At 37.4% G+C, this 21,277-nt stretch overlaps 1 protein-coding gene and 1 long non-coding RNA gene across 3 annotated transcripts in view; one reads left to right on the top strand and one right to left on the bottom strand.

Moving 5' to 3' along the window:
* The window catches only part of UBR1 (ubiquitin protein ligase E3 component n-recognin 1), a 136,107-nt gene that overhangs the window by 68,894 nt on the left and 45,936 nt on the right, over positions 1 to 21,277 (bottom strand). For both annotated transcript variants that reach the window (XR_015252608.1, XM_025918549.2), the window contains exons 5-14: positions 16,243 to 16,373; positions 12,941 to 13,079; positions 11,924 to 11,986; positions 11,553 to 11,676; positions 10,687 to 10,794; positions 9,953 to 10,041; positions 7,120 to 7,218; positions 5,720 to 5,877; positions 3,158 to 3,257; positions 2,449 to 2,577 (exon numbers count right to left, since the gene is read on the bottom strand). Coding sequence is in view for 1 of the 2 variants with exons in the window: in XM_025918549.2 (XP_025774334.1) it covers positions 2,449 to 2,577; positions 3,158 to 3,257; positions 5,720 to 5,877; positions 7,120 to 7,218; positions 9,953 to 10,041; positions 10,687 to 10,794; positions 11,553 to 11,676; positions 11,924 to 11,986; positions 12,941 to 13,079; positions 16,243 to 16,373 (1,140 nt within the window). In the remaining variant the exon portion in view is untranslated. The remainder of the gene's footprint in view (positions 1 to 2,448; positions 2,578 to 3,157; positions 3,258 to 5,719; positions 5,878 to 7,119; positions 7,219 to 9,952; positions 10,042 to 10,686; positions 10,795 to 11,552; positions 11,677 to 11,923; positions 11,987 to 12,940; positions 13,080 to 16,242; positions 16,374 to 21,277) is intronic.
* Positions 1 to 21,277, top strand: part of LOC147580190 (uncharacterized) — a 94,537-nt gene that overhangs the window by 26,742 nt on the left and 46,518 nt on the right. The window lies entirely within an intron of this gene.

A 21,277-nucleotide genomic window follows, 5' to 3' on the forward strand; every position in this document is an offset into this window, starting at 1 on the left:
TTCAGTTCAGGTCATGATCTCGCAGTTCACAAGTGCAAGCCCCATGTCGGGCTCTGTGCTGACAGCTCAGAGCCTGGAGCCTGCTTCGGATTCTGTGTCTCTCCTTGTCTCTACTCCTCCCCTGCTGGCACTCTGTCTCTCTCCTCTCTCAAAAATAAATAACAACATTAAAAAAAATTTTTTTAACCATAAAGGGTTGGAAAAGTTCAGTGGCATTAGAAAGAAAAATCATACTTGATTTTGTTCACCCTAACATTTCTCAATCTTATGTGAACATAGAACTTTTTCCCCCTGAAAACTCTGCTAACATCTAACACAGAGAATGCAGTGGCTCTGAGATTTTCTGTGTGGATGAATGTATGAATCATAGTGTCATTGTCTTGACATGGCATGAATCACAGCCATACGACTCTGAACGTACCCAATCTCATCTGAATCAGTGTCATTAATTGAAAAATGGAAGTCAAGAAGGGAAAATGTTAAGTTGAAGTAGAAAGAAATGATGACAAGCCAATTTAATATATTCTGAATTTGAAATGTAAGATCTAAGCAGGAATGTCTAGCACACAAATAGAATACTATAGCTCCACAGTTTTAAATGAGGTGGTAGAAATGAAAGACCTGTAAGAAAGAGAATATTCAGAATGTATCATTTAGTAGTCAGAAGAAATTGGGAAAAAAAAAAAAAGGCAATGATTGAAATGCTGAATCAGTAACAGAAGTATTATAATAATGTAGACTTGTAAAAATCAAAGGGAAAGAAAGTTTCAAAAAGATTAGGTATTCAAGAGAAAACAATGCTACAGACATTTGCAGGAAAATGGGGACTTAGAGAAGACCCTCTGAATTTGGTTACTATAAAGATCCTCTGAATTTTTTTCAAAAAGCAGTTCCAATCAATTTGTAAGGGCAGAAGCCAGACCCTAAAGAAGTTTCAGAAGCTAGAGAGATGACAGCAAATATAGATGGCTGCAGAGGGTTTGGCAAATGTCAAGATGAGCAACACATACTCTGACCTCATCTCCAACAACTATGCATGCCTTCCATAAAGGTGATGGTTGCCAAAAAATATGTGCTCTGGCTAGTTGCTGGACAATATTTCCTGTCCTTATTGTTCCACAAAGCTACAGTGCTAGATTAAATTCTATCATGTCTGTATGACTGCCGCTCTGAACCTGTGACCAACTGCTGGTGGGGAAGCAGAAGAGAGGAGGAAACAAGAGAGCTCACAGTTCACAGAGGTAGCAGAGACAAGGGGCTTTTACTCTTGTTGATGTTAAGGACAGGTGCGTCCTGTGTGTGTAGGCAAGTGAATCAAAGAATGGGAAATACCAGAGGAGACAACTGAGGAAGCCAACTCCAGGAAGAAGTAATGTAGCTCAGGACCAAGAGCCTAGGTAGAGACCTTAGTTTTAGAAAGAAAGGAATGAAAAGAAAGAGACCAATTGTGAAGACATAGAGAAACGTAGTGAATAGATTATGTCATGTCAGCAGCACAGAGAAACTAGGGAAAATGAAAGAATTTGACTCAGATAATGGTGATTTTCTCAAAACAGAAATAAATGAGGTCATCCTTCCCAAAAAGGGAATCTGGGGTAGGACTGTGTGTTTCAAGAGGATTATGGTCTCAAATTATTGTGTAAGGAGATACATTAGCTCTGTATTTGGAAATTAATATTCTTAATGGTTTAACATGTATAACAGAGCTCATGATTGCATAAATATCCACTATTCTCTACTACCAAAGTATTTTAAAGTCCATGTAGTCCTAATTTTCATATTATTAGTATTCATGTCCAAGGAAATAAATGAATACATAAATAAATAAATGTATTTTGTTGTATTGTTTTTAAACATTTTATTTATTTTTGAGAGAGAGAGTACCAGTTGGGGAGAGGCAGATAGAGAGGAATAGACACAGGATCCAAGGCAGGCTCTGCGTTGACAGCAGTGAGCCCAACGCGGGGCTCAAACTCACGAACTATGAGATCATGACCTGAGTCGAAGTTGGATGCTCAACCAAATGAGCCACCCAGGCACCTCTGTTGTATTTTTCAAACCCCACTATTCCCAGAGATAAATCAAACTACCATGGAGCACATTTTTAAATCAAACATAAAAAACTGGATTTTCTTCCTAAATTCAGTAAGACAAGTTCAAATACACAACTATTTAAATAATAAAATCTTATAGCAAGGAAGTCGCTACATAAAACCTTATTACTGATAATCATTAGAGCACCTAAAACCCACTGATCCTGGGGCACGTGGATGGCTTAGTCAATTGAGAGTCCAAGTCTTGATTTTGACTCAGGTCATGATCCCAGGGTCATGGGATCAAGCCCCATGTTGGGCTCCAAGATTTTCTCTCTCTCTCCCCTTTTCCCCAGCTCACACGCTCTCTCTTTCTAAAAAAAAAGCACTGATTTTACTAACAAATTTTACTTACATCACAAGCACACCACTCTTGGAACATGAGTAAAATATTCTTCAATTGCATCTGTATAGCAATGGCAGCCTCCCAGTCAGGATCCACTTCTATGTGTTGCCCAACCTGTCTTCTGATTTCTTCCATTCCCTATAAGAAAAGAGTGATTACACACACACACACACACACACACTCTCCCTCTCTCTCTATATATATATGCATATTACACACATAGGCCCTTTTTCTTCACTCTTCTACTGTCAAAATATGAAATTGTCAGAATTTATAATCATATATGCATAGCTTTTTAACATGGCTATTATACAAGGTCAGAATGCATGGGTTCAAATCCCAGCTCTGTCACTTTCTAGCTGCGTGACCCTGGTCAAATTATTTCTAGACTTCAATTCCCTTATATGTAAAATGAAGATAATAACAGTAGCTACCTCATAAGATTGCTACGATCTCAGGAGAGATAATGCATGTAAAGTGCTTACTACCATATCACAATCAATAAACATTACTGGTAATAGCAGTAGTTAACTGAAGTATATAGAATTATACCTATTAAATATCTCTTAAAGCAGGATCAGTAAAGCAGTGTTTAAATTTTATTTCTACTTTGCTAGATATAGTCTTCCTTACATAACAACCACAATTTGCTTAAAAGAAACAAAAACTGGGGCTAAATTTTTAATATTTATCTTACTGATGAATAGAAATATCATACCTGCATACAGGTAAGAATCTTCAAAAAAGACCGAAAACCTTCAAGGAACTGCATTCTTAATCCTTCTGTCCATACTGTAGGTTTGCTGATCAGGATATACCTATCATTTCAAAAGACAAAGAAATATTTCACTTCCCCATTTTGTGATAATTTTAAGATTTTCAGGGCTAAAGACAATGTTGATTCATCAAAACTATGGATTCTGATTTCTTAAAGTAACAAGAAGCTCTGGGCAGAGCTAGAATTATACAGCAAAATGCGAAGGCTCTAGAGAGGCATATATCAAAGCTAAGCCTGACTTCTCAGAAGTTAGTTTACTTAAGTGAACTTAGAAGCAACCTAGCCTGTCACACCTGGACAGCCACAGTACAGATTTTTCAGGAGCTTAAAATGTGTTATTTTCCCCTTCTCCTTGTCATTATAGATTTCTTGACTTAAGTAAGGATGTTAAGAAGTTGTAATATGCATCAGAAGACTGGAAAACTTTAAAGTAAACTTTCAAACCAGCAACCCTAAAGTTTTAACATACGGCTAAGTATCTAGAGGTGTGTTAACTCTCAATTATTTATTGGAGAGAATAACTAGAGTCAGAAATCCATAAAACAAAATAAAATGTGATAAAACAATGAAGTGATTACGCACAACTTCCCTGGATAAAAAACATAAGTCAGCTACAAGAATATTTCACAGTAATGAGAGCAGCAGTAGAGAGACTTCACCTGTACAGTCAAAGAAGGAATAATGAATACTCTGATTTAACACTGATAATTTTAAGTACTGCCATTTGGAATTTTTGTGTATTTTTTGCTTGTTTGTTTTGCATACATGTAATTTATGCATAATTTGTGAAGCACACTGGTAAGTGATGATTCACTACTGAATTCATCTACCATCTCTGTACTGAAGTTGTGATGACATAACAATTTGCTGAACTTTAGAGAAAGATGTATAATCATATTTAAAAACTGAGAAATCTGAAAAAATCTGGAAACGTCTTCCTTAATAATATCAAGGATCCAATGCATAATTCTAGAAATCTATCAAGTGTATTTTTAAGCAGACTATTTCTAGGTTGTCTGGAAGTATGTTTCCAACTCTCAATGCACTAAATGGTCACTAAAAGTAGACAAAATTAGGGATGCCTGGGTGGCTCAGTTGGTTAAGCCCCTGACTCTTGATCTCGGCTTAAGTCATAATCTCACAATTCTTGAGATCAAGCCCCGTATAGGGCTCTGCACTGACAGCACAGAACCTGCTTGGGATTCTCTCTCTCCCTCCCCCACTTGCATTCTCTTTCAAAATAATTAAATAAACTTAAAAATTTTTTTTTAAAAAGCAGAGAAATTTAGAATGATTTTTTCCCCTTGGAGATTAGAAACAATTAATCATATATATCCCTTGGAGCACTTTATTTTAAACAATAAACTAAATGAAATGCTTTTGTTTTAATATATTCTTAAAATAAAAGATTTTAATATTTTTCTCAAAGTTTATTTATTTGGAGAGAGAGAGACACAGAGAGAGAGAGAGAGAGAGAGAGAGAGAGAGAGAGCGCACACAAGCACGAACTTGAGCTGGGAAGGAAGAGAGAGGGAGAGAATCCCAGGCAGTCTCCTTTGTCAGCACAGAGTCCAATGTGGGGCTCAATCTCACAAATTGTGAGATCATGACCTGAGCTGAAATCAAGAGTTGAACCCTTAACCAACTGAACTTCCCAAGCACCCCAAGAAAAGAATTTTTTGAAGCTTATGATTTACTGAATACTTGAAATATCACAACTCTTATAATATTCACCAATTCTAAAATAAATGGAAACTTACTTCTTTTTTTTTTAGTATTTATTTATTTTTGAGAGACAGACTGAGACTGCCCAAGCAGGGAAGAGGCAGAGAGAGGAGACACAGAATCCAAAGCAGGCTCCAGGCTCTGAGCAAGGTGTCAGCACAGAGGCCAACATGGAGCTCTAACCCACAAAGCATAAGATCATGACCTGAGCTGAAGTCGGATGCTTAACCAACTGAGCCACCCAGACACCCTAAAACTTATTTCCTTTTAAGTCCAATGATCCCAAATGTGATGTTATGTGATTTCAACTTTAGTTTAAAAGGCAACTCTAGCCTCTTCAGCCAAAAAAAAAAAAAAACAACAAAAAGTATCAATAACTTATTTGTATGTATGAAAGGAGTTAAAAAGAAACTCACATCAACAAGATTATCTGAAAACTATGCACAAAGAGACTACAGAAGAGGGACAGAACCAAAGTGCATGAATGAAAGTGAGTGAAAGACATGGTAATTACAATGGAGATACATTCAGTGACCCTGAGAGACCCTACATTCCTGTAACAGGTCCCTCCTTAATACCTTCCTTATTAACGTGGTTTTAACTCTATAAAAAGCGTTCACTTAAAACAATTATTAACATGACACATTAAAAGTTCTTTGTACTTGCCATAATTATAAGGAGAATTCTAGATAACCAAAAGGATCAGTAGTTTATTTATAAAACGGAATACAAAAGCACACTGTGATTAACAGGTAACTTTTGACTTGAACAACTTACTTTAGATCACATATTACTGCATATACTCTTCCCAATTTGTCCTGGCTATAACCCTGGAAGTTGAATTTATTGTTCCTGTCCAAGTATTCAGGCAAAACTTCTAGCAGAGTTTCAGTAATGACAGAGATAACATTCTGTTCTTCAATAAGATGTCGAGCCTGCAAATATTTCAAGAATATTGTCTTTATAATTAACTCATGATAGTATGGACTTAATTTACTCACGCATTTGGTTGGTCAGTGAGTCATTTTAACTAAATGTTTACTGAGTATCAAACATAACCCTTAGTCTCACAGAAGAGCTATTTCTTTTTTTTTTAAAATTTTTTTTTTTTTCAACGTTTATTTATTTTTGGGACAGAGAGAGACAGAGCATGAACGGGCGAGGGGCAGAGAGAGAGGGAGACACAGAATCGGAAACAGGCTCCAGGCTCTGAGCCATCAGCCCAGAGCCCGACGCGGGGCTCGAACTCACGGACCGCGAGATAGTGACCTGGCTGAAGTCGGACGCTTAACCGACTGCGCCACCCAGGCGCCCCAGAAGAGCTATTTCTGAGAAGTTATTTTCTAAAGGTAAAAATTCCTTACTCCCCACTAACTACAAAACACCTGTTGGACACTCCAAGCCGATCACACAGATTGTCAACATAAATGTTTACCATCAATAATCACATGATGAGCAAAGCAGAACAAACATAGATATACGTCAGGACTTCTATCATATTACTATCTATTCCCGCATCTCCCAGTCACTCCTAATCCACTGTCTCCTCTCTACCTTCTTCTCTAGCCTTTGAAATGAGAAGGTAAGAATAGTTAACCAAACCATCCAGAAGAAACAGGAAAAGAAGTAGTACCAAAAAAAAAAAAAAAAAAAAAAAGCAGAATTTTCCACTTTCCTCCCAAGCCTAAGCAGCACCATATCAGCACCTATCTCATGCAAATGCTTCACAGTCATACTTTCCCCTCCAGCTTTGTTTTATCTTCATCTATCTGCCCCTCCCCACCAAACAATAACTAAAGAACAAAAGAATAGCAAAAAAAAAAACACAAACAAACAAAAAAAAAAAAAAAAAACTCAAAAACAGTTTGGGTTTTGAAAAGGCACTCCTCTTAAGTTAGCCTGGTTTCTGAGAAACCAGCTCTTGTCTCCTCTCACAGGGATCAGGACTTTTGGACAGCAGTCATGCTGTCACTCCCACTCCACAAACTACCTTGTCCTCAGGTCCCACTAAAGTATGCAGGTATCAATGAAGTATCATTCAATCTTCCGAATGAAATTAGCCCAAAATAGAGATTTTGACATTGTTTTAATTTGATTTGATTTGATACTAAACAGAGTTCTTAAAAAGCAAAACAGGTTTTACTTGGGAAGACTGCAAAGAAATGATCAATACATACCAGAGTAGGAACAGTAAACATCTGAACTGAGAGTGCAGTTACTGAGATACTTCTGTCATGATCATCACTAATATACTCTTTCTGCAGCTGTTTATAATACTGAAAGATATAATAAATGGAGAATCAATTCTAAATTACTGAAAACTTTTAAAATCCCAATTTTATTTTTAAAAAAAAATTTTTTTTTTCAACGTTTATTTATTTTTGGGACAGAGAGAGACAGAGCATGAACGGGGGAGGGGCAGAGAGAGAGGGAGACACAGAATCGGAAACAGGCTCCAGGCTCTGAGCCATCAGCCCAGAGCCTGACGCGGGGCTCGAACCCACGGACCGCGAGATCGTGACCTGGCTGAAGTCGGACACTTAACCGACTGCGCCACCCAGGCGCCCCTAAAATCCCAATTTTAATACATGCTATAGATGTTTCTATGTATATGTGTACTATAATTCCTATTTCTTTTTTTTTTTAAGATTTTTTTTAAAAAAAGTTATCTCTACATCCAACATGGGGCTTGAACTTATAACCCCGAGATCAAGAGTTGCATACGCTACTAAGCCAGTCAGACACCCCTATAATTGCTATTTCTTAGAAAAAGACAATACAGTGAATGAAATATAATAATTTTTTTTTACATTTATTTTTGAGAGACAGAGAGACAGAGCATGAGCGGGGGAGGGGCAGAGAAAGAGGGAGACTCAGAATTCAAAGCAGGCTCCAGGCTCTGAGCTGTCAGCACAGAGCCCAACATGAGGCTCGAACTCACAAACCACAAGATCACGACCTGAGCCGAAGTCAGACGCTCAACCGACTGAGCCACCCAGGCGCCCTGAATGAAATATATTAGAAAAATAACAAACAGGGGTGCCTGGGTGGCTCAGTTCGGTTAAGCATGTGTCTTCTGCTCAGGTCATGATCTCATGGTTCATGAGTCTGAACCCCACATCAGGCTCTGTACTGACAGCTTGGAGCCTGGGGCCTGCTTTGGATTCTCTGTCTCCCTCTCTCTGCCCCTCCCCTGCTTACGCTCTGTCTCTCCCCCATCTCTCTCAAAAACAAGTAACATTGAGGTGCCTGCGTGGCTCAGTTGGTTGGGCATCTGACTTCGGCTCAGGTCATGATCTCACGGTTTGTAAGTTCAAGCCCCACATCAGGCTGTGTGCTGGCAGCTCAGAGCCTGGAGCCTGCTTCGGATTGTGTCTCCTTCTTTCTCTGCCCCTCCCCAACTCATGCCCTCTCCCTGTCTCTCTCAAAAATAAATAAACATTAAAAAAATAGTGTAAAAAATAAACATTAAAAACAATCTTTTAATATTAAAAAAAAAGAAAAATAACAAACAAAAGACCAAACATGAATTCAGTTACCCAATCTCGCAGAGCTGAAGTGTTAACTATAAAATGTATAAAAAGCCAAAAACCAACACACACACACACACACACACACACACACACACACGTTAAAAAAAAAATCACAGAGAAGTGCAGTGGTACAGTATATCCTTTCTCTAAACAGAGCCTGGGACAACCTTTAACAGATTCTATCCCAATGGTATAGGGCAGAGGCAATATTCAAATTATTTAAAAACTGATATGACCTAGTAAACCCATCAGATTCATTCCAGCCTTAAGCAAAATGAATGCCAGCTGCAGATAACTTCTCAACTATACTAGCTGAAAATCAAACCTAATATACTGGGAGAACAAAAATAATACATCCAGTCATGTATCAAGCATCATGTTAGATCCTTGAACCACATATTTAATTTTATCCACTAGAATTTCTACAAAGAAGTAACTGTGGTCAAAAAAACAAAATTTAAATAGGAGAACTGTTTTCATATAAGAAAAAAAACTCATTTCAGATCACATATATGGTCCAATATTCTATCTCTTGAAGAGTTTTAGAAGAATAGAGTTAATAGCTTGAGTTGTTATCATCTTTCAGGAAATGGAATGTCTCAGTTACTTTTAACAATCTACTCCTAAAATCCAGAGAGTGCAGGTCTCTTGTCCCACAGTATCATTTGCTTTCAACTGTCATTATTTCACTCTCTGCTTCTAGTTCCATCCTGGATCCAGCCTTTTAAGTTTTATAGAACTGCCTGCAACCCAAAATCAGAAGAAACCAACAAGTATTCACTGGATACTTTTTAAAAACTATTTTATTAATTATTATCATTTTTTAAAGTAGGTTTCACACCCAACATGGGACTTGAATTCACAACCCTAAGATCAAGAGTCACATGCTCTTACTAACTGAGCCAGCCAGGCGCCCCTTGGATATACCTTTGTACGAGGCAAAGTGGAAGATTCAAAAAGTCTGTTATGTATTATCTTGCAACGCAACTTGAGAGATAGACCTCTCTGCCCAAAAATACATAAATAAAACAATGTAAGGGATATACAATAGATTAATAAAACAAAAAGCTGTAAGTTTTATCTTTATGTTTTAGCCTCATTAAGTATAACTCTTGCCTGTTTAATTCCCTTTAGCATGCATATCTGTTCCTTTTCGATGCTGTGCCTTTCAGCTAGTCACTTCTTGTTATAATTTTATTTGTTATAAGACAGACAAATGATCAGGAAGAATGAATGCATGTGTAAATGTGGTAACCTCCAAATGCTCTGTCCAGGCAAATAATAGATCTTTTTCCACCTATCTCCTCTTCTAGACTACTGCTTCCATACTATCAAATGTGAAAAAAAAAAAAAATGAGCCTTTGACAAATCACAAAATTAAATTCTAAATTCAAAATTATCCCCTTTGTTTCTACAACTCTCTTTACAAAATGTTTTTCTTTTTCTATTACTGATATGTATTTTAAAGACCAATTACCTTCACAAATTCCATAGCAAAGAATTTTTTGTATTCCATCTCCATAAAAAAACTGCTGAAGATCAATTCATGAAGTATCTTACGGGCACCTGCAGATAATTTTGGGGGGAAGTGTAAGAGAATCACCAAGGCAAAAAAAAAAAATGCCAGCTATACGAGGTGGCAGAATATTATAAAAAAATTAACATACTAATAGACCTAAAGGAATCAAATATGAGTAGTATTTATTACATTAACATTTAATTATATTAATACTTAATACTTAAAATACTTACATATGTGCGTTTTCCCTCTCATTCTGCCCCTCCACTTTACCTTACTTCATTCTACCTCATCCAAACTTTCTCTATTCCTTTTTATTCGATTTCACTCAAAATTACTCTTACTCTGTGTCTTCCCTTCTCTATCCCCTTTAGCCTTCTTTCTCACCTTTCACTTTTTGTTCTACATTTGTATTGTAAAAATAAAAATGAACATAGCGTTAATAATGGCACCACTACATGAATATATACTCTTAAGTCTTCTTTATTGGCCGTGACTAAACAAAATGGCACTATAATTAAAAGGCAACATCCCCAGGTTTTAACACAGAAGAATACATACTGATTGGTTAACTTTCCTTTAAAATATAATATCTTATCAATCAAGATCACTGATTTAATAAACAAAAAAGATTATAGCTCTACTTTAAGGTCATGCTTCATGCCAAGCAGCATAAGCAAAGACCTACCTACCTTTATAAAGCTTTGCATCCCAAAGCATTAACCTGCTTATGAGACAGGGATTCTCAGAGCCAGGTTCTTCTCTAAGGCATGCTTGGCAAAAGATCTGTCTAAAGTCACCTATAAACGAAAGAAGTCAGGTAACTTTTATTCTCACAATATTTCTCCCACAAGTACATTTCCTACAATAACATGAAAAAAATTAACATTACTTTTCCCACAGTCTGATATCAAGAATTCTATCAATATAAAAGAATCGAAAGCTTTACAAAGTATTAGCTATGGCACTTGAAAAGCAATTCTGGGGGCGCCTGGGTGGCTCAGTTGGTTGAGCATCCGACTTCGGCTCAGGTCATGATCTCACAGTTCGTGAGTTCGAGCCCCGCGTTGGGCTCTGTGCTGACAGCTCAGAGCCTGGAGCCTGCTTCCGATTCTGTGCCTCCCCTCTCTCTGACCCTCCCCTGCTCATGCTCTGTCTCTCTGTCTCAAAAATAAATAAAACATTTAAAAAAATTAAAAAAAAAAGAAAAGCAATTCTGAAAATTAATCAAAATGTACAAGCCAAAAAAATTTTTTTATTTTATACTCAATGACATTTTTTTAAGTTTATTTATTTATTTTGAGAGAGAGAAAGTGGGAGAGGGGAAGTAGGAGAGAGGGACAGAGGATCCAAATCCATCAGGCTCTGTGTCAACAGCAAAGAGCACGATGCAGGGCTCAAACCCACAAATTGCAAGATGATGACCAGAGCCGAAGTCAGACGCCTAACTGACTGAGCCACCCAGGTGACCCGGTATACTGAAAGACATTTTAAACTTTGTGGCTATTTCAAAAACCAGTAGTTTACGAGAAATAAGAAAAACAGGTAATATGCTTACTTGAATAGCTCATAATTTTGTTCATCCAGGAGCCAAGACGCAAAGCAAATTTCTGGTGAGCCATAACCTCAGAGTGTAATACTTCTACGTGAAGTGGATGTTGAGAGACATTTTCTGAATGACTCTACAAATGAAAAAAGTATTTAAAACAAAACAAAAAACTAGTTTTAGAATTTTTATCTTGTTTTAACAAAGTAATCTATTTTTCAAAAAAAACATGACACTTATAGCTTCAAATCTCTGGGACTAAATGGCCCAATCCTATCTTTACTTAGGATGCCAAACCACTTCAACATTGTAATTGTTCTACTTTGGCTCTTGTAATGTGAATTCCTCTTAAAATTCTCCTTCATCCTAATTCAGAAAATTACCTTTATATCTTCCTTTGCTTCCTGACAAGCAGCAAAAGCACCTGCTTTGACAGCCCGACGACCCTAATTATAAACAAACATGAGAATTCAGTAGTAGAATGATAATCCCAATCAATAAGTAATGTATAGCCCAAAGGCCTAATGAGCTCTGAATTATTAATTATGTGCCAAATGCCTAAAAGTCGTAAGATGGACAATACTTGGATGATAAACCTAAATGTTTAACACATTTATGAAGCTTCAGAACTTTTGATACTGCTCGTAGAGAATATACTTTAGGATGCTGGATTTTCTCCTTGGCAATAGTATCAGTTCTTTACTTATTATAGTGTATTCCATTCCTATCCAAGAATAACTTAGGTTTTTACTGAACTCCTGCTATGTATTTTAAATACTTTTCATGAATGAACTTACAAATTCCTTAACATGTGTTCCATAACACACTTGTGATCCACTAGTGGGTTACAGGTGTGACCAGGATATTGATTCCTCAAGCCCTAGATCACTACACTTACTAATGCCACACTGCTTCTTCCACTATATCACACTCCTCTCATGGACAGGGATTAGGTTAATAATCCTTTTTTACTTGGAAAGACATTTTACTTTGGAAAGATATTTTTAAAAAGCAGAACCACAGAATCAGTATTACACTATAAATAGTTGTAATAACATTAAAAAATGTCAAAATTCATACATTCATGCACTCCATAAATTATGGAATGCTATTGCAATAAATTATAGAAACAGACTAAAGCTGACAGTCTTAACTACTTTTTGCCAGAATATTCAATAACTTTCTAATTATTTAGAATGAAAGAGGAAAGGTAATAGTTATCTACAATTATGATACACAGAAAAATCAAGTTTTAACCAATTTACCTAGGACTTAAGAAATAAAGAAAGGGGATGACTGTTCCCAACACAATACTAAAGAGCACTCAGCAAGAGTTCAGTCAACACCTGATTCTCAGGAAGCTGACTTAAGAGAGCACAATTCAAATGAAGCTCACGAACCTCTTTGTCTATGGCAGTGGTGTGCAACTGGGCCTCTGCAAGCTCACAGTCAAGAGCCCTTTGTAGACTGTATATGACATGGTCATATGAATGGTGTTCATCATTGAAAAGGACACAATAGTATCTTTCATTTTTCTCCCTGTTAAAAAAAGAAAAAAGAAGATATATTAAAAAAAAATTTTTTTTTTTACATTTTATTTATTTTTGATAGAGAGAGACAGAGCAGAAGTGGGGGAGGGGCAGAGAGAGAGGGAGACATAGAATCCAAAGCAGGCTCCAGGCTCTGAGCTGTCAGCACAGAGCACAGAGCCCGATGCAGGGCTTGAACTCACAAACCGCGCTATCATGACCTGAGCCGAAGTCAGACGCTCAACCGACTGAGCCACCCAGGCACCCCCAAAAAAGATATGTTCAGATACTGAAACAAATAAAGGAAGACGTGAAAAATAGGCTAAGGTAATATACAACATCTGTAACAAAGCACCACCATGTAGTTTCTTATGTATGAGAAAGTACCACTGTAATAACTGATACAGGAGATTATTTCAAGTGGTACAGTGCCATGAAATTTTTAAAACCCTGAATAAAAGCACTACTGTCTCCATTTTTGAAAATTATTTCCAGGTGTGAATGATTACTTTCAGTTTAGTGGGAATATGTCTTTAATACTACTTACTCTTAACTCTTGCTAATCTCATACTGTGGCAAAGGGAGACAGCCTTGGGCTCAGGACCTTCAAGCAGGCAATGATAAATAGTAAATAACTAATACTTAGTTTTTATTGAATTTATTCTTACTTTTACCTTATATTTAATTAATAAATTAATTCATTTTTTAAAGTTTATTTTTATTTGGCGGGGGGGGGGGGGGTGCACAAAGTGAGGGAGAGAGAGAATCCCAAGCAGGCTCCCTGCTGTCAGCATGCTGACAAGACCTGAGCTGAAACCAAGAGTCGGATGCTTAACTGACTGAGCCACCCAGGCGTCCCACCTTCTATTTAAGTGATACTGGTTTTATAGAACATTTAACAAAAATGTGAACAATAAAAAGGTGTATAGATTTAAAGTGCTAGCACTACCATTTGACTGAGGGACCTTAAGTTGCTTAAGCTTTTAATCTTGCTGAGATGACAAAGCCTCTTCTATCTTTAAAAGGATATTAACAGGGGAGCCTGGGTGGCTCAACCAGTTAAGTGTCACACTCTTGGTTTTGGCTCAGGTCATGATCTCACAGTTTCAGGAGTTCACGCCCCAAGTTTGGCTCTCCACTGGCAGTGTGGGGCCTGCTTGGAATTCTCTCTCCCTCTCTCTCTGCCCCTCCCCTGCTCATGCTGTCTCTGTCTCTCTCAAAATAAATAAATAAAATTTAAGAAAAAAATTTAAAAAGAGTATAATAACCCATTTACAACAACATGGAAGGAACTAGAATGTATTATGCTAAGCGAAATAAGTCAGAGAAAGACAAATATATGATTTCATTCATGAAATTTAGGAAACAAAACAGATGAAAATAGGGGAAGGGAAGGAAAAATAAGATAAAAAGAGAGGCAAACCATAAGAAACTCTTAAATAGAACTGAGGGTTGCTGGAGGGGCGTGGGATAGGTGATGGGTGATGGGCATTAAGGAGGGCACTTGTTAGGATGACCACTGGGTGTAAGGGATGAATCTCTAAATTCTACTCCTTAAACCATTATTACACTGTATGTTAACTAACTTGGATTTAAATTTAAAAAATAAATTAATTTTAAAAAGACACACATTGCTACTCAAAAAAAAAGAAAAATCAGCAACAAAAATAAAAAGAGTATAATATCTACATTCAAGAATGGTGTAAGGATCTTATAAAAATGTGAAAACACAGGGGCGCCTGGGTGGCGCAGTTGGTTAAGCGTCCGACTTCAGCCAGGTCACGATCTCGCGGTCCGTGGGTTCGAGCCCCGCGTCAGGCTCTGGGCTGATGGCTCAGAGCCTGGAGCCTGTTTCCGATTCTGTGTCTCCCTCTCTCTCTGCCCCTCCCCCGTTCATGCTCTGTCTCTCTCTGTCCCAAAAAAAAAAAAAAAAAAGTTGAAAAAAAAGAAAAAAATAAATAAATAAAAATGTGAAAACACAAATGTCAAATGTTATTATCAGTTTTAAACAGTTTATAATATGCTTTTACCATACACTCAATAGATTCCATTAACTCTAAGAGGAAAATTTTCTCAGGCCTCTTAGAGCTCAGGAAACAAGTTCAAAAAGACTTCTCCAGGGGTGCCTGGCTGGATCAGTCAGTAGACTCTTGTCTCAGGGTCATGAGTTCAAGCCCTGAGTGTAGAGCTTACTTTAAAAATAAATAAATAAAAGACTTCTCAATGGTCACAATGCCAATAAAACCATGAGAAGGCCTCAAACTCAGGTCTATGAATCTAAAGTCTGGTGCTACACCATATACATACTAAAAGCTCATGCAACCCTCCCTTTTCAGGCAGGCAGAACACTAGTATTGTTTACCAACAGAAAGTTTCTTAAAAGGTTTCACTGACATTATTACCTATCTGAAATTAAAGCCTTTGTGAATGCAATCTCTGATGACCATTATTTCCCCAAGCATTTTATGGCCCAGCAAGAGTCAAAACAATATATGTAATGTCTTTATAAATTAGAATTTTTAGTTCTCTCTCCTCCTAAAATAAAACAAACAAACCCCAATAAACTCAAAGAACAATGGTATTTAAATTTATAATGCAATTTTGTGAAATCCCAGTATTACACAGATAGAAAAATTCCCACAAGGCCCAAACCATATTTTCAATATCAGGTCTGGAATTCTCTTGTGGATTTGTAAGGTAAGAGCAAATATTACTGAGACTGAAAGACTCACCACTGTTAGAAAGTGCTGGGTTTTAGTTTAAAAATCTTAAATCCTTCTAACTGAAATAATCCTAGGTATCAAAGCACATGGCAAAGAGCTATCTCTTCATTCCTACCACAAACCTCTAGGGAAATCTGGAGGTTGGTCTAGGGCAGGATCAAACTGGGCAATTTACTTCTCAGTTTAACTGGGATGAGAAGCTGCCAGATCATTTAGAATAAGACCCCCAAAATGCTTTTCCTTCTTTTGGTTTAACTTCTGTTTAGTGCTAAAACAGAACATCTCATATAAATGGAAATTTTGGAAGTATTCCCCATAAGATAATTTTCCACAAAATTTTCACAATGCTGATAAGCAGTAAATAACAGCAACAAAAACATTTTTCTAACATTTATTTTGCAGTATCAATAATCATTGCTAAAACTTCTCCCTTTTGAAAAATGTCCCTACCTTCTCTGGAGTTCAGGAGGTAGTTCTTTCTCCTCTTCCCATATAGTCATTTCTACAATGTATTTTATCACTGAAGGGAATATTTTCCGGGCTTGGGCAATTACCTCTTCATTCAATGGGCAACGTAAACTCTGTAAGAAAGTATAAAAAAAAAAAAAACACACAAAAAAACCCAGAATTACCAACACTGAGAAAATATTATTAATTTAGAAATATTTTAATGATTTCATTACACCATCCTTCAGGAATGAATTCAAGTTGAGCTCAAGAGGGTTGCTATTCACATCAGATTCACTTAATTCCTTGTGGCCAACTTAGTGCTACAGATAGAAAAGGAGGGGAGTGGGATCTTAAAAAAAGAAAAAGAAAAGGAGACAGAACCACAGAGTCCCCTTCTGAGAGATGCTCTCCCTTATGAATGTTCTCTGCCTTTCTGAGTAGCCTAATTATGGTAATATCAAAGAACATTTGGTTATCTCTTAAAGCTCACAAAAAACTTATTTATTTCAACTGAACCTCATAGCCACTCTGTAAGACAGGCAGAGATAAGCATTGAAAGGATAAGGTGGGGCAGGGGGCGCCTGGGTGTCCCAGTCACTTAAGCATCCGATTTCAGCGTAGGTCATGATCTCGTGGTTCGTAGGTTCGAGCCCCACACTGGGCTCTGTGCTGAGCTCTCAGAGCTTGGAGACTGCTTCATGTGTCTCTCTCTCTCTGCCCCTTCCCCACTCATGCTCTGTCTCTCTGTCTCTCTCTCAAAAATAAATAAACATTAAAAAAAATGTTTAATAAAGCGTAAGGAACCCTTCTAAGGTAAAAGAGGCTATAAATAGCAGAAGACTAAAACCTGAGTCTTTGACTTCTAAAAAAAACAAGGTTCTTTTTATTACAGACCACCACCTCCTTAACAAAACGCTTGTTGAAACGAATCAGCTAAAAAATGCATTCAGATGCTCTGTATCACAAGCCATGACAGAAATACAAATCAAAACCACAATGAAGGGTGCCTGGGTGGATCAGTTGGTTAAGCACGGACTCCTGATTTAGGCTCAGGTCATGAGGTCATGGTTCGTGAGACTGAGCCCACATCAGGCTCTGGGCTGACAGTGCGGTGCCTGCTTGGGATTCTCTTCTCTCTGTCTCTCTCTGTCGCTCTCTCTCAAAATAACTAAATAAACATGAAAAAAAACCCACAATGAGATACTTCTTCACACTGCTACAGTGACAATAATAAAAAAGACAGACAATAACAAGCGCTGGCTAGGATGTAGAGGAATTTGAACCCTTACACACTCCTGGAGGGAATGTGAAATGGTACAGTCAATTTGGAAAACAGTCTGACAGATGCTCAAAATATTTAGCATAGTTATATGACCCAGCAATTACATTCTACATATCTATCCAAGATAAACAAAAATATCTCTGGAATAAAAACGTATACACAAATATTCATAGCATCTTTATTCATAATGGCCAAAAAGTGGAAACAACCCCAATGTCCACCAAGCGTTGAATGGATAAATAAAATGTGAATATTTATACAACATAATATAATTTGGCCATGAGAAGGAATGAAGTAAATGGTACAACATGGATGAACCTTGAAAACATTATGCTGGTGAAAAAAGCCAATCACAAAAGAACATATAGTGTATGATCACATTTATATAAAATGTCTAGAATAGGCAAATCTATAGAGACAGAAAGTACAACAGTGGTTGCCTAAAGCTGATGAGTCTGGAAGAAATAGAGAGTGACTACTGATGGGTACAGGGTTTCTTTTGGGGGTGATGAAAAGCTTCGATAATTGAGGTGATGGTTGAACAACTCTGTAAATAATACCAAAAAGCGCTGAATTGTACACTTTAATTTGTTGACTTGTACACTTTAAATGGGTGAATCTTTAAATATGGCATGCAATTTTTAAATATGGCAACTCAACAGGCTGCTTAAACAAAAGAGTAAACAGGAAAAAATACAGGAGCTCTTTAAGACTAAAAAAAAATCCCGTAGAAATTCAGGATAAGATTTTAATATTAAATTTTAACCTATCTGCTGCTGACTGTTCTAATGAACTGTATTTTACTCTGTGTTCAGAATAAAATCTTAACCTATGCATTTTTACTCTTTTACACCAATTTTTTCTCACTCCCCAATGCTTTATAATTTCAATTTTTACCTTCTTTTCAATATGTCACCTTCTCTTAGGAGATTTTGCTCAGAATCATTTACCAGAGAGAGAAACAAAGAGAGTCAAAGTACTAAGACCAATATTGGTCCACTACATTCCTCTTTCTTATATTTTTTTTTAGCTCAATATATCCTTCTGAATTCTTAAAAAAAAAACAAAACTGGGGCGCCTGGGTGGCGCAGTCGGTTAAGCGTCCGACTTCAGCCAGGTCACGATCTTGCGGTCCGTGGGTTCGAGCCCCGCGTCGGGCTCTGGGCTGATGGCTCGGAGCCTGGAGCCTGTTTCTGATTCTGTGTCTCCCTCTCTCTCTGCCCCTCCCCCGTTCATGCTCTGTCTCTCTCTGTCCCAAAAATAAATAAAGGTTGAAAAAAAAATTTAAAAAAAAAAAAAACAAAAAACAAAAAACAAAAAAAAACCTAGTCTGAGGTGAACAGTTAAAAGAATCAACTCATGGGGTGCCTTGGTGGCTCGGTCAGTTAAGCGTCCTAGTCTTGATTTTGGCCCAGGTCATGATCTCACAGTTTGTGGATTTGGGCTCCATCTCTGTCAGGCTCTGCACTGATATCACGGAGCCTACCTGGGATTCTCTTGCTCTCCCTCTCTCTAACCCTTCCCTGCTTGCACATGTGCTCTCTCGCTCTCTCTCTCTCTCTCTTTCAAAATAAACAAATAAATAATATATATTATATAATATATAATAATACGATAATATATTATTTATTATAATATATAATAATACATTAATATTTTATATATGTATATATTTATATTATATATATGTTTACATATATATGTATAAACAACTCATTATTTCTATACCATATCATTCAGAGTTCTTTAGAAGAGGTCTGGTAAATATATAAGAAACTTTCAATCAAAGCATCTAAAGCTTAGAAAATAAGAAGGTCGGGGGGTGCCTGGGTGGCTCAGTCGGTTGAGCATCCAACTTCGGCTCAGGTCATGAACTCACAGTCTGTGAGTTCGAGCCCTGAGTCAGGCTCTGTGCTGACAACTCAGAGCATGGAGCCTGCTTCAGATTCTCTGTCTCCCTCTCTCTCTGCCTCTCCCTCACTCATGCTCTGTCTCTCTCTCTCTGCCAAAAATAAACAAACTTTTTTTTTAAATTTAAAAAAAAAGAAAGAAAATAAGAAGGTCAATGAGAGGAAACAAAAGGGCTGTAATGTAAACAGAAAGAAAAAAAACCAAACCAACCTTAAGTGCAGAACTTGAGAGAAACTGCTTTCACATATACCAGAAAGCAGCTTCTCTTCAAAAGACATTGCCAAATGCTGGATGACTGACTGATTAGTATCAGCCAGATCTGATTACACTTGGTAAATCCCCACTATGGCTAGCACAATGCAATGCACCTGGTAGAGTACGGATTCCACTCACCAAAGCAGAGATGAAACAAAATGCTATGTACACAGGGCTGTTTGTGTTGAGTGAATTGATTAGTTATGTGCTAGTCATAGGTACCTTTCTCTCACCTCCAGATAATGACTTAGTTCCAAAATAACCAAATTTACCTTTAGGATAAGCCTAAATGACCAATCACCTTTTCAATCAAATTCTAAATCCAGAGAAATCCAAGATCAGTTTAGTTCATAACTAAATTCAGTATTCTGAGGCAATATGATTCAAGAAAACCCCAACAGACTGGAAATCCATGAGGCAGAGGAAGGGAAGCTAGTTTTGTAAACTCAGTGAGTCAACTTAACTCCCAAGGATTCTTTGGTATTTAAAAAGCAAAGACAGGAGTGCCTGGGTGGCTCAGTCAGTTAAGCATCCAACTTCAGTTCAGGTCATGATCTGGCAGTTCATGAGTTCGAGCCTCACATTGGGCTCTGTGCTGACAGCTCAGAGCCTGGAGTCTGCTTCAGATTCTGTGTCTCCTTCTCTCTGCACCTCCCCCACTCATGCTCTGTCTCTCTCTCTCAAAAATAAATAAAAATGTTAAAACAAAACAAAACTTAAGGGGAACCTCAGTGGCTCAGTAAGTTAAGCATCTGACTTGAGCTCAGGTCATGATCTTGCAGTTCGTGAATCCAAGCCCTGCGTCGGGCTCTGTGCTGACAGCTCAGAGCCTAAACCTGCTTCAGATTCTGTGTCTCCCTCTCTCTCTCTGTCCCTCCTCCACTCACACTCTGTCTCTCAAAAATAAACATTAAACATTTTTTTTTAATTTAAAATGCAAAGACAGTTTTTCCAGAATAAAATTACTTTCTGACTTTATTTCAAGACATTTCAGTATTCTTTCAAAAATATTAGAAGAGGAAAGTGAAATAATCAGAATTAAGAATATCTGTTAAGGGGCACCTGGGTGGCGCAGTCGGTTAAGCATCCGAATTCAGCCAGGTCACGATCTCGCGGCCCGTGAGTTCGAGCCCCGCATCGGGCTCTGGGCTGATGGCTCGGAGCCTGGAGCCTGTTTCCGATTCTGTGTCTCCCTCTCTCTCTGCCCCTCCCCCGTTCATGCTCTGTCTCTCTCTGTCCCAAAAATAAATAAAAAACGTTGAAAAAAAAAATTAAAAAAAAAAAAAGAGTATCTGTTAAAACAAAAATGAGAATAAATTTGAAAGAGTTAAATGGTATTTCAGGTAATAGACATTTGATAATATTTAATCAAGTAACAGGTACTTGATAAATATTTGTTAAATGAAGGAATGGCCATCTGAGATCAGGGCAAGTAAAGGAGGAAGAGAGGAGAGGCAATCTAAACATCAAGTGCTGAATAATAAAGTAAATGGGGGAAAGTGGTAACAATTGGTGAATGGATATGAATGTTCTTTGTACTCTTTTTAGTTTTATAGCTTTTCATAAATTTGAAATTAAATTCAAGGT

Source organism: Puma concolor, chromosome B3, assembly GCF_028749965.1.
Source record: "Puma concolor isolate L17-30 chromosome B3, mPumCon1.1.hap2, whole genome shotgun sequence".
Lineage (NCBI taxonomy): Eukaryota > Metazoa > Chordata > Mammalia > Carnivora > Felidae > Puma > Puma concolor.